The 12,500-nt window shown below is 43.4% G+C and overlaps 1 protein-coding gene across 4 annotated transcripts in view; it reads left to right on the top strand.

Moving 5' to 3' along the window:
• Window positions 1–12,500, top strand: part of mthfd1l (methylenetetrahydrofolate dehydrogenase (NADP+ dependent) 1 like) — a 51,103-nt gene that overhangs the window by 26,363 nt on the left and 12,240 nt on the right. For 3 of the 4 annotated variants that reach the window (XM_047801790.1, XM_047801792.1, XM_047801793.1), the window contains 7 exons: window positions 1,639–1,750; window positions 5,479–5,618; window positions 6,320–6,361; window positions 8,331–8,431; window positions 9,092–9,269; window positions 10,960–11,067; window positions 11,164–11,316. In XM_047801790.1, coding sequence (XP_047657746.1) covers window positions 1,639–1,750; window positions 5,479–5,618; window positions 6,320–6,361; window positions 8,331–8,431; window positions 9,092–9,269; window positions 10,960–11,067; window positions 11,164–11,316 — 834 coding nt within the window. The remainder of the gene's footprint in view (window positions 1–1,638; window positions 1,751–5,478; window positions 5,619–6,319; window positions 6,362–8,330; window positions 8,432–9,091; window positions 9,270–10,959; window positions 11,068–11,163; window positions 11,317–12,500) is intronic. The other variant, XM_047801791.1, reaches the window with a different exon arrangement.

Here is a 12,500-nt window from a genome sequence, read left to right as displayed (position 1 = left end):
GTGTGTGTGTGAGAGAGAGAGAGAGAGAGAGTGAGTACAGGCCACGCCCCTCATAAATTATGGATTCTAAATATATAAATTGTAAAATTCTCCCAAACCTTCACATTCCTCCTCCTCAGTTAATGATTATGAGGAATATAATACATTCTATGGATCTCTAATTTGGACACTAAATTACAAATGCTTGTTTTTCTTCTAAAGAAACCCAGATTATAATATATTCTGGAACATGCCTTAACTCCACCCAGACCCCTAATCAAAAAACAGAGATTGTATGAATATGCAAATGTGAAACATTCCTTTTCTATTCGCACGTGTGATATATTCATGTGCAAAAAAAATATAAATAAATAAATAAATAATAATAAGTAAATAATAAATTAAGAAATAAAAACAAATCTGCACAAAACCTGTCCTTGATCCGTAGTCACGCTGTGAGGAGAAACTTTTTTGTTTCCTTTGTGTAAACATACAAGTGTAAACTTTTGCTCCACCTTTATACTCCAGGTGTAATTAAGAAATCTGGATTTTATGAATATGCAAATTCGACCTTGAGAATACTTCTACAATGTTATCAAGAAAATCTGATTTCTATGGGAATAGAACTTAAAGACGTCCTTAAGCCACATGCCCCGCCCCCTTGTCCAAACCGAATTTAACAAAAATAAATAGAATTGGCAAAGCTCCGATCCTTCACTTTGTCAAACCTAAATTTATTGTTTGATTTATTTATTATTCTTTTAAAAAATAAAAACCCTGTCTATAGGAATAGCTCCAGTCCTGTTATGCCCCGCCTCCTGGCTAAAATAAATTTATTTTTATTTGCCCCATGTATAAACTTTTATTTACAAATAAAGACAGTAAATCGGAAAACTCCGCCTGCCGTATATGCCCCGCCCCTTTATTCTTTAATGTACCGACACAACATTTTAGAAGTCCTACATTTATTAAATCACCGTGTTACTTTATGATGATGTAATAGCACCTGCTTGTTACACGACACAGTCTGTGCATTCGCCATTTTTTTTTTAATGAAGGGGAACGAAAGTTCGTCTCAGTTCCTCCTGGACCGAAGCGAACTCGTCACCCCAGTTTTCCGTCTCTTCCTTCAATCCGTGTGACTTCACCGCTCATCCTCCTGCTTTTCCATCCTCTTGTCCTTCCTGTCCTCTCTTCCCGCGCCGTTCTCTCTGCGACCTGCTGCTTAGTGGAAATGAACTCTGAACCGCAGGGCTCTCGGTTCAAATCCCAGATGTTCGGTCTGCGCCTGGCTGATAGGACGACTCGAGTTTTCCATGTTTTGAGGCTCTGCAACTGGACGATCGGACAACACGGATGGTTATTCCAAAGATTTAGAGGCGATATCCGCTCTGAACGGCCCGCGTATTAATCTTTATCGTCAACACATGATCTGCTACGGCGTCCAAGATGCATTTTATATTAAATTCTCTAGTGATGCGGCGGCACTTTAGTGCATCAGCTTTTCTCAAAGCCTGGAGTCTCCTCACCTCACCACCTCACTCACACAAATATTGAATTAAAAACCTGTTTAATGTTTTGGGTTTTTTTCTCAGTGTGGAATTTTTCCCTTGGTGTTAAAACCAGCTGTTTGTGTTTTTTTTTTGTGTTGCGTTTCAGGGCACGCCGGTGTTCGTGCACGCCGGACCGTTCGCCAACATCGCACACGGAAACTCATCGGTGCTGGCGGATCAGCTGGCTCTCAAACTGGTCGGAGAGAACGGCTACGTGGGTGAGGGGGAAAAGTTCACAACACTCGTGTCAACACAAACGCGCGAATTTCAGACGTTAATATAGCACATACACACGTAGGTGTGTGGATGGATGGGTGTGTGTGTGGATGGATAGATGTGGATAGATGAGTGTGTGTGTGGAAGAGGGTGGATGGATGGGTGTGTGTGCTGGGTGTGTGGTGTGTGTATGTGTGTGTGTTGGGTGTAGATGGGGGTGTGTATGTGTGCTGGGTGTGTGGTGTGTGTGTGTTGGGTGTAGATGGGGGTGTGTATGTGTGCTGGGTGTGTGGTGTATGTGTGTTGGGTGTAGATGGGGGTGTGTATGTGTGCTGGGTGTGTGGTGTGTGTATGTGTGTGTTGGGTGTAGATGGGGGTGTGTATGTGTGCTGGGTGTGTGGTGTGTGTATGTGTGTGTTGGGTGTAGATGGGTGTGTGGTGTGTGTGTGTGGTGTGTGTGTGTATGTTGGGTGTAGATGGGGGCGTGTATGTGTGCTGGGTGTGTGGTGTGTGTATGTGTGTGTTGGGTGTAGATGGGTGTGTTGGGTGTGTGTGTGTGTTGGGTGTGTGTGTGTGTGTGTTGGGTGTAGGGGTGTGTGTGTAAATGAAACTGTACTACTCCTTTTTCCCCCTTTTAACATTTGTAACATGGCACTATAACATTGTGCTGTTACATCATCATGTTTCTGTCTGCACCTGGAGAGAGAACTGAAAGCTGGGACTTTGTTCTGTCGACTTCCCACAACATCGAGTTAAACAATAAACAGGCAGATTTCCTACTGATAGTTTAGTAAACAAATAAAGATAAATATTGTTATAAGAAGACGATCAGCTTGTAGACGGCGATGTTATAACTCTCATCTACGTCCTGTTCTAACTCTCATCTACGTCCTGTTCTAACTCTCATCTACGTCCTGTTCTAACTCCTCTACGTCCAGTTATAACTCCTCTATGTCCTGTTATAATTCTCATGTATATCCTGTTATAATTCTCATGTACATCCTGTTATAACTCATCTACGTCCTGTTATAACTCATCTAAGTCCTGTTATAACTCATCTTTGTCCTGTTATAACTCTCATCTTCGTCCTGTTATAACTCTCATCTTCGTCCTGTTATAACTCCTCTACGTCCTGTTATAACTCTCATCTTCGTCCTGTTATAACTCCTCTATGTCCTGTTATAATTCTCATGTACATCCTGTTATAACTCCTCTACGTCCTGTTATAACTCTCATCTTCGTCCTGTTATAACTCCTCTATGTCCTGTTATAATTCTCATGTACATCCTGTTATAACTCCTCTACGTCCTGTTATAACTCTCATCTTCGTCCTGTTATAACTCCTCTATGTCCTGTTATAATTCTCATGTACGTCCTGTTATAACTCATCTACGTCCTGTTATAACTCATGTGCGTCCTGTTATAACTCTCATCTACGTCCTGTTATAACTCTCATCTTCGTCCTGTTATAACTCCTCTATGTCCTGTTATAATTCTCATGTACATCCTGTTATAACTCCTCTACGTCCTGTTATAACTCTCATCTTCATCCTGTTATAACTCCTCTATGTCCTGCTATAATTCTCATGTACGTCCTGTTATAAATCATCTACGTCCTGTTATAACTCATGTGCGTCCTGTTATAACTCTCATCTACGTCCTGTTATAACTCTCATCTTCGTCCTGTTATAACTCTCATCTTCGTCCTGTTATAATTCTCATGTACGTCCTGTTATAACTCATCTACGTCCTTGGTTATTTTCCCGTAACAGCTCGACACCGAGGGTCTCACTCCAGATCGTAACACGTGACGGTTTCATACGTGACGTCATGTTTAGAATAAAATCTCGTCCCGCTAATAAAAAGAAATAAAGTGGAGCTGTTTTAGACGGTGGGACGAACGGCTCTGAAGCGGGAAGCGTTTAATAAACATCCTCTGGACTGTGAGGAAAGTGAATGTGGGGAAATTCCTATAAAACCAACACATTTTCTGCTTTGTTAACTGTGGGACTCGGTGCTGAGGCCTGAGGCGAGCCTTGTGTTGGACGTTGACATGGTGCCAGATCTGACTTTGGCTCCGACACACCCACACACACACACACACACACACACACACACACACACACACACACACACACACACACAGCTGTTGTGGTCAAGGCCAAGAATTCAGCCCTCCCTTATAGATAAGGAAAAGCTTTCTAACAGTGGTATTGTGTTACTCAGGGTGTGTGTGTGTGTGTGTGTGTGTGTGTGTGTGTGTGTGTGTGTGTGTGTGTTTCATCATCTGAGGTCTTAATAAACAGAGCGTAGATGAAGAATTTCTCCCTTAGTGCCTCTTTAACATACCAACATCATGCACTCGTGTATTTTTTTTCATGCGTTTTAGCACAAACATCCCTCTCACAAATTTATTCACATTAATAACTCCATCTGACTCTGAGACACACACACACACACACACACACACACACACACACACACACACACACACACACACACACACAGGTCAGGCCAAGATAAATATGAATTTCTTGTCTGAGTTTTAAGTTGATGTTAAACACAGGGGTATGTGGACCAGAGAGGAGTTGCAGTGTGAAGAGTTACTTTAGTTCAAAACACGATAGCAGACCTTGACCACCACACACACACACACACACACACACACACACACACACACACACACACACACGCACTCAGGACTCAAAGTATGCCAGAGCTCTTCTGTGGAAATGAAAACACAAGTCCCCAAATTCCTGTCTCACTACTACATTCCCATCCCGCTTCAGAGCCTGGGAAATAGTGCAGGAAACCCGAAGGGCAATGAGGGTGGTGGGTATGTGGAAATACCACGCACACACACACACACACACACACACACACACACACACTTGTTTTGTGTTTATCCATGGACTCAGAGAGAAATCACATGGGCTCTTTAGTTACTTACACACTGATATGTAAACATTCAAGTCTCAGACACTGAAGGAATATAATCTTAATCTTATAACACTCACGTGCACGCGCACACACACACACACACACACCCGTGCGCGCGCACACACACACACCCGTGCACACACACACACACACCCCCATGCGCACACACACACACACACACACGTGCACGCGCACACACACACACTCGTGCACGCGCACGCACACACACACACCCGTGCACGTACACACACACACACACACACACACCCGTGCACGCACACACACACACACACACACACACCCGTGCACGCACACACACACACACACACACCCGTGGACGCGCACACACACACACACCCGTGCACGTACACACACGTGCACGCCACACACAGAGGGTGAGGATATAAACTAAAGTTTGACATGATAAAATTTTTACAGTAAGACTAAAAACACTGTCCTCTTTTTTCCATATATTCAAGATAAAAGTATTTCTCTCTCACTCTCTTTCACTCTGTCTCTCTCTGTCTCACTCTCTCTCACTCACTCTGTCTCTCTCTCACTCTGTCTCTCTCTCACTCTGTCTCTCTCTCACTCTGTCTCTCTCTCACTCTGTCTCTCTCTCACTCTGTCTCTCTCTCACTCTGTCTCTTTCTCACTCTGTCTCTCTCACGCTGTCTCTTTCACTCTGTCTCTTTCACTCTGTCTCTCTCTCACGCTGTCTTTCTCTCACACTGTCTCACACTCTGTCTCTCACTCACTCTGTCTCACTCTGTATCTCTCTCTTTCTCAGTGACGGAGGCAGGTTTCGGAGCAGACATCGGCATGGAGAAGTTCTTCAACATTAAATGCCGAGCGTCTGGCCTGAAGCCTGATGTCGTGGTGTTGGTGGCCACCATCAGGGCCCTGAAGATGCACGGAGGAGGTCCGAATGTAAGACTCACCTCTTTGTCGTTCGTATTTCCACTAGAAACATACTCGCTTGCATACGATACTCGCACCTAACTGGCTAACGATCCTCCACAAGGGGGCGCTCTTTTCTTTCTCAGTTAATAACCTGTAGCAGTATAAAGAAAGGATTAAATTGACCTCAACAAATCTGATGATTCCAGATGTTTGTCCACGCGAGCTGAGTGTCCTATGGGGGATGGAACCAAACAGGAACAATTTAATTTGAATATCGGTGGAGTTTTTGTTTTTGTTTTATTGTTAATAAATTTGACGACGCAGAACAAGTCTTTATTGCTGAGATCTCACATGGAGGGTTGCCAGGTTTCAAGAAAAAGTTCTCAAGGAAAACATTTTATATATAAATATATAAATATATGTAAACATATTCTAACAATGATGTAGCTATAACGAAAGAAAGTTTTTTTTTTGTTTTTTTTTAGACAAATATTTGGTAAAGAATCCATTTAAAGGTAGATCAACTCCGATGGCAATAAATAAATAAATAAATAAATAAATAGCTTGACATTTTCCCTCCCCCTCCACTCACTTCCTGTTTTCCTTTATGCGTAAGTATTTTCCTTATTAAGCTGAAGTAGCTGAAGCCGTCCGTGAGGAAATCTGTTCATAATCGAACTCTACATGGGAATGAATCCATGAACTAAAAGGCCATGTCTCTTTCACAGGTAACAGCTGGAGTGCCCCTCCCCAAAGAATACACAGAGGAGGTAAAAGCTTTGTTTAGTTCGGTCACTATTTCATGACGATCAGTATTTATTTAGCACCTCGGTGATTAAAATATTACCCCGATGCCCCGGTCACATGGACAGTCCTGTTGGCATTCATCAGAAGACACACTGAGAGACAGATGATGAGATGTTAGGTTCGGTCTGTCCGGTTTATTTCACCTGCTGTTTCAGGGTCTAGGGCCGTTGGCGCAATTTCTGCTGACGTGGACACAAAGACCACAGGAGCAGGAGGTTTCTTGAGAATAATAAGGAATTGGATAGGTGCGGAAATGACCGTTTGACCCCCCCCTCCCCAGACCTCTGTTGCTCTTCTCCTCCCTAATGCGGTTTGATGTGATTGAATTAAGAGCGTAAATATAGCCTGGTTTGGTTGAAGGCGGAGGCCGCGGCCCTGCGGGAGCCGTAACGGCCGAGAGATGCGGCGTCTGCTTTCCATCAGCTTCCCTAAAGCAGCCTCAGCTGAGCAAATATCTCAAGTGCTTAAGCTAATTGCGTGGTCCTTTAACAAGAAGCAGAAGGCACCATGTCGCTAGCCTGGGCTCTGGGCATTGAGCGAGCAGGAAGTTCCTCACGGGAGGAGGAGGTGACCCTTTTCCGACACCGGTGTAGGACATCTGTCGTCCTCTTCTGATGAAAGCGCTCGGTTGAAAGAGGACAGCGGGAGGTGGCGGCCTGGTGCTTGCGAGTCCTGGCCGTCACTCGAGGTCATGGGTTCTGTCGCAGACTGTCCCTTTAACCTGAAGTCGCTCCGGGGCGGGGCAGCAGATGGTTCATTGCAGAAGACGGACAAATCCTTTGCTTCTGGCAAGTTTGGTTGAGGAATTCCTTTAGCCTGGTTGTTTCAAGATGGCGTATGTGAGAAGATTAGTAGTTAATCCTCCGGCTCTGTGGCTACTTAAATCACATCTGCGGCTCCTTGCAGCCAGATGGGGAGATCGTTTACTCCAACGGTGCTAACGTCACCTCAGAACCGAGACCGGATCAATTAAACCTGTTGAGTTCGAAGTTTCACTTCAAATATAGCCAATCAAACTAGATCTTTAGCTCCAAGGTCTGCTTTTTAAATTCTTTAAAGTCTGTCAGGATTTTATGTTTTTGTATTATTGCATCATTCAGGATTTGCAAAATCAGGGTTCTGGTTTCGTTACTTTTTCCAAAATGTCCTTTTTGTTCATTCCAGCCGCAGATCAAATTTAGCATTGCGTAGCATAAACGGAGGAGAAGAAATCACAAATGCTGACTTGTGTACACGATATAGGTGCTAACGGCTGTGTAGATACGAGTCTGCGGTTGCTAACGAGTAACAGAATCGTGTAGCTACCAGGTTAATGTCAGCTGCATCAAACTGTTCAGCGTCTGACAGACTCGTGATGTTTTTAAGGCTAAGATAATCGCTACAGTGTGCTAGCAAGCTAGCTATCAACAACCAAGAAGATGAGCACGCTAAACAAGCTACTATTATATCGTGTAGTAGCGAAAATTTAACATTTTGTGATTTAAAAATTCAACAGTTTTGCTATCCAGATAGTGGACATGCTAACTATTGCGTAAGTTTGAATAGATTAGATCTAGCAGGTAAATTTTTGTTTTTAAAAGTCACCAGATAACCGTTATGTGCAACCATTTTTCTTGGTGAGTTAGCATAAATGCTAACTAGAACAGGTAGCCACATTTTTATCCATTAGCTAACTTTTTTTTTTTTTTTTTTTTTTTTTAAATAAAATGCAGAACCCATGTTTTCGCACTGGTTCCCACAGCATTTTTAAGCTATTGTTTAAGATGTGTGAGCAAATGTTTAATGTAATGTTTACACGTTAGCTAAAAAGTTCACTAAGACTCGATTGTTATTTAAATAAAACCATTAGCCAGGTTTGCTATCTTGTTAACCACAATGCTAACTAATGGATATTTTTTGTTTAACAACTTGAATTTTTTTTTTTTTGTTCAGGATCTAAAGCTGGTCTCCGAAGGCTGCAGCAACCTAAAGAAACAGATCCAGATCGCTCGTCTGTTCGGCGTTCCCGTGGTGGTGGCGCTCAATGTCTTTAAGTAAGGACCGCTTAGTCCTAACTAATGCTTTTACCAGAACACTTTTTTTTGGGGGGATAGTTTTGGTAGGAATTTGTGTAACGCATTAACTGTTGTATTGTGTAACTAAAACCTGTAGTCACATTTACTAGACCTTTACATGTGACCTCGTTCACTAGCGAGTTGGCATAAATGCTAGCTAAAACAAGTAGCTAGGTTTGTTTGACAAACAATTACATTGTGTAATTAAAACATGTAATTTGTTTGGACAATATTTTGCAGTAAATACGTTAGCTAGAAAGTTCTGAGTGCTGATAAACATCATTGTTCGACGATTTTCACAATCGGTTTATGTTGGATCGCCCTTCCGTGAATATGCCGTTACTATAGAAACCATAACGACGTCTGTCCTGGCTTCTGTTCTATAAACTAATCAAAACATTCTGACCAATCAGAAGGCAGAATTCAGCCTCACTGAAAGTTTTTTTTTTGCTTACATTTACATTTATGGCATTTAGCAGACACCCTTATTCAAAGTGACTTGCAATTGAGGATTAAGGGCCTTGCTCAGGGGCCCAGCAGTGGCAGCTTGCTGGACCTGGGGTTCGCACCCATGACCTTCCGATCAGTAGCCCAACACCTTAACTACTGAGCTACCACATCCCATTCTTCTCTCTAAAGGACCGACACGGATGCCGAGATCGAGCTGGTGTGTCATACGGCTGAGGCTTCAGGGGCGTCGGCGGCTGTGCCGTGTCATCACTGGGGGCGGGGCGGACGTGGCGCCGTGAACCTGGCACACGCTGTGAAGGAAGCAGCAGCACAGACGAGCCATTTCCGCTTCCTGTACAGCCTTCAGGTGAAGCCACAGTTCTGTTGTGTTTTGTGTCATCCCTCTGGTTCGAAGATCACTTTTCTCATCAGCTGAGCCGCTCATTTACAGACACATGAGATAAAACGTGGAATATGTAGCATACTGATGCGATTTTTAATTGTGTGGTACGTGTTAAAGGCCTTGCCTCATCGAGGGGGCGTGTGAAGTCACCCGAAGTAGGTGCAGTCCGGCTCGTACGCTAACCGTGTCCTCCCGAAGAACTTAGAGAAACTTCACCCTGAAAAACTTTCTCAGTTATTAGAATCAGTACGTGCTGAACATTTTCAGTGCGCTCGTTCGTCTCGCCGCTCGCTAACTAGCCGAACGTTTTCTTTTCTTTCACGAGCCGTCTGCTCGATCGTTTTCGATCGCGTGCAGTGTCACAGAGACGGTGCTATTAAATCAACTCCATTTACCTCCATCAGGACATTGCTGTTATGCCTGGTCGCATGGTTTACTTTAGCATGTTTACGTCCTAATGTGATTTAACGCTTGCTCTTGAAATGAAGTCTTGTGGTTTCGGGAATGTTCATGGTTTTTCCAGTTCAGGTGTAACGACCAGAGCTTGACTTTCATCTCCCATCAATCAAAATTTTATAAAGCTGTTTAATTAAAAAGCAGTCAAACTGCTAAAATTGTCATGTTAAATGATCGTGTACTCTCAAATGCTATCCTATTGTATAAGATAATTGCTACAAAATGCTAGCGAACTAGCTAAGAACAACAATGTGAGGCACGCTACTATTATATTGATTCATTTTCTACCGCTACCTCGGCTCACGGGGAAGCCTGTGCCTGCGTCATCGGGCATCGAGGCAGGATAAACCCTGGACGGAGTGCCAACCCATCACAGGGCACACACACACTCTCATTCACTCACACACACACACACACACACACACTACGGACAATTTTCCAGAGATGCCAATCAACCTACCATGCATGTCTTTGGACCGGGGGAGGAAACCGGAGTACCCGGAGGAAACCCCCGAGGCACGGGGAGAACATGCAAACTCCACACACACAAGGTGGAGGCGGGAATCGAACCCCCAACCCTGGAGGTGTGAGGCGAACGTGCTAACCACTAAGCCACCGTGCCCCCCCCAAATTAAATAAATATATAAAATAAATGTAGTATGCTATGAAATCTGCTATAAAATATAACAAATTCTTACTAAAGCCGAAAAAAATTCTCCAAGATAGCTAATTTGCTAATTGCCGCGTCGTGTGATTTCGTGGGTTATCTAAATTTTGCTAACAGATTAGGCTAACAGTTATATTAGGTGAAACTACATGCCAGGTTTGCTACGCTAGCACATCGGTGACTAGGTTATCTAACGGTAGGATAAATGTTGCTAGGACATGCTAATAATTAAACCATCAGCTGGATTCATTAGCAGTAAATCGCATGTTAACAAATGTGCTAATTACGTGCTTGTAATTTAACCCAGTAGTCAGGTTCAACCTGACTTAGTTGCAGTGCTAACGAATATATGCGTTTAAAAGCCTAAAGGGATTGATAAGGATTTAGCAAAGCATGCTAACTACGATGTATCTAAGATCGGCGTCTGTCTTGCAATTTAGCTGGAATGCTAAATAGTACGGAAAGTAGAAATTTGTTGTAGAAATCTGTGCTTTCTTCACAAAAGCGTAGCAAACGTTTTTTTCTTCGCAGAGCCCCATTGTGGAGAAAATCCGCACTATTGCACAGCGGGTTTATGGCGCTGATGACATCGAGTTATCGCCTGAAGCACAAGCGAAAATTGACGAATACACGCGACAGGTGAGAGAGCGTAACGTAGTGCACAGACATCATCTCACATCAAGCTGAAATCAAATCAAGCCTCAGGAATTAAACAGTGTCGATTTACTCACACAGGGCTTTGACTCTCTGCCTGTCTGCATGGCCAAAACACACCTGTCTCTCTCTCACATGCCGGACAAAAAGGGCGTGCCCACCGACTTCATCCTGCCAATCAGAGACATCCGTGCCAGCATAGGGGCGGGGTTTATTTATCCTCTGGTTGGAACGGTGAGTATTTCCCTCTCTTCTGTTTCGCAACACTTGTTTATTTTTATTTTTTCATGCACATTTAACCAAAACCTAATAGATAAACAAATTAAAGACTTAAAGGTGCGGTCCACGATGTTCGAAAGCCAGTGCTGACATTTAAAATCACCAAAACAAACACGCCCCTAACCCAAATGGATGTCACCCCTGTTTTATTAGCTCCGCCCACACATACATACGTAACCCAGGCAACTATTATGGCGGAACCTGTTGGGGCGGCTGGCCAAGGGGAGATTTTTATTAGTAAATGAACAGATGTGGTTTTGTGGTACCGTGTGTCGTAGCGTGAAAGGTTTTGCTCCGTTTCACTCGGAAGACGACGTTCAACACCTAAAACCCGAGGCAGAGGTAACGGCAGGTATCCGTCATGTCAATCTTTCTATCGCTCTATGCTAATGTCACACATGCGCACCGAACACTCTCTCCTCCGCATATCGACAAGACACGCCCCTTTTCTGCTCATTGGCTACACGTATGTTTTGTTCGTCGTCCCGGCTTTTTCGAAACATCGTGCACCGCACCTTTAAGAATTAACGTCACACGTAAGTCATCTTAAAACACGAACTCGACCGGCAAAGGAAGCGTGACGCATATCGAATATTAAACCAGCTGATTATTTTACGATAATAAACTTGATCAAGGAATTCTTTCAGGATCTTTTAAAAACATCTCACCAACAAACATCCAATCGCTACCTGCCCCTTCAGTCGTGTTCATTTACATAATTAAATATTTATTCGCTGCCATGAACCAAGCCAGAAGACATCAAAGAGCTTCATTGTCACGATCATCATTTCGGTTTGGAATTATTTATTTATTTATTTTTAATTCCTTTTATGTGGCTTTCGCAATAAAGTCGGAAATAGAGCGCCGTTCTGTTTTCGGTTCGGTTCACATCGATAATCCGTAAATCCGCGAAAGCTGTCGTGTGGAGCAGGAAGTGTACAGTGCGCGGTCCTGATCCCTGTAGGAGACTTCCTGTAGCCTCAGGAAGTCGTACAGTACAGACCAAAAGTTTGGACACCCCTACTTCTCATTCGAAGAGTTTTCTTTATTTACGTGACTATGAAAATTGTAGATTCACACCGAAGGCATCAAAACTATGAATGAACACGTGTGGAATTATATACGTACATAACAAAAAA

Source organism: Tachysurus fulvidraco, chromosome 16 (assembly GCF_022655615.1).
Source record: "Tachysurus fulvidraco isolate hzauxx_2018 chromosome 16, HZAU_PFXX_2.0, whole genome shotgun sequence".
Classification (NCBI taxonomy): domain Eukaryota; kingdom Metazoa; phylum Chordata; class Actinopteri; order Siluriformes; family Bagridae; genus Tachysurus; species Tachysurus fulvidraco.
This window is presented reverse-complemented; position numbering and strand designations above follow the sequence as displayed.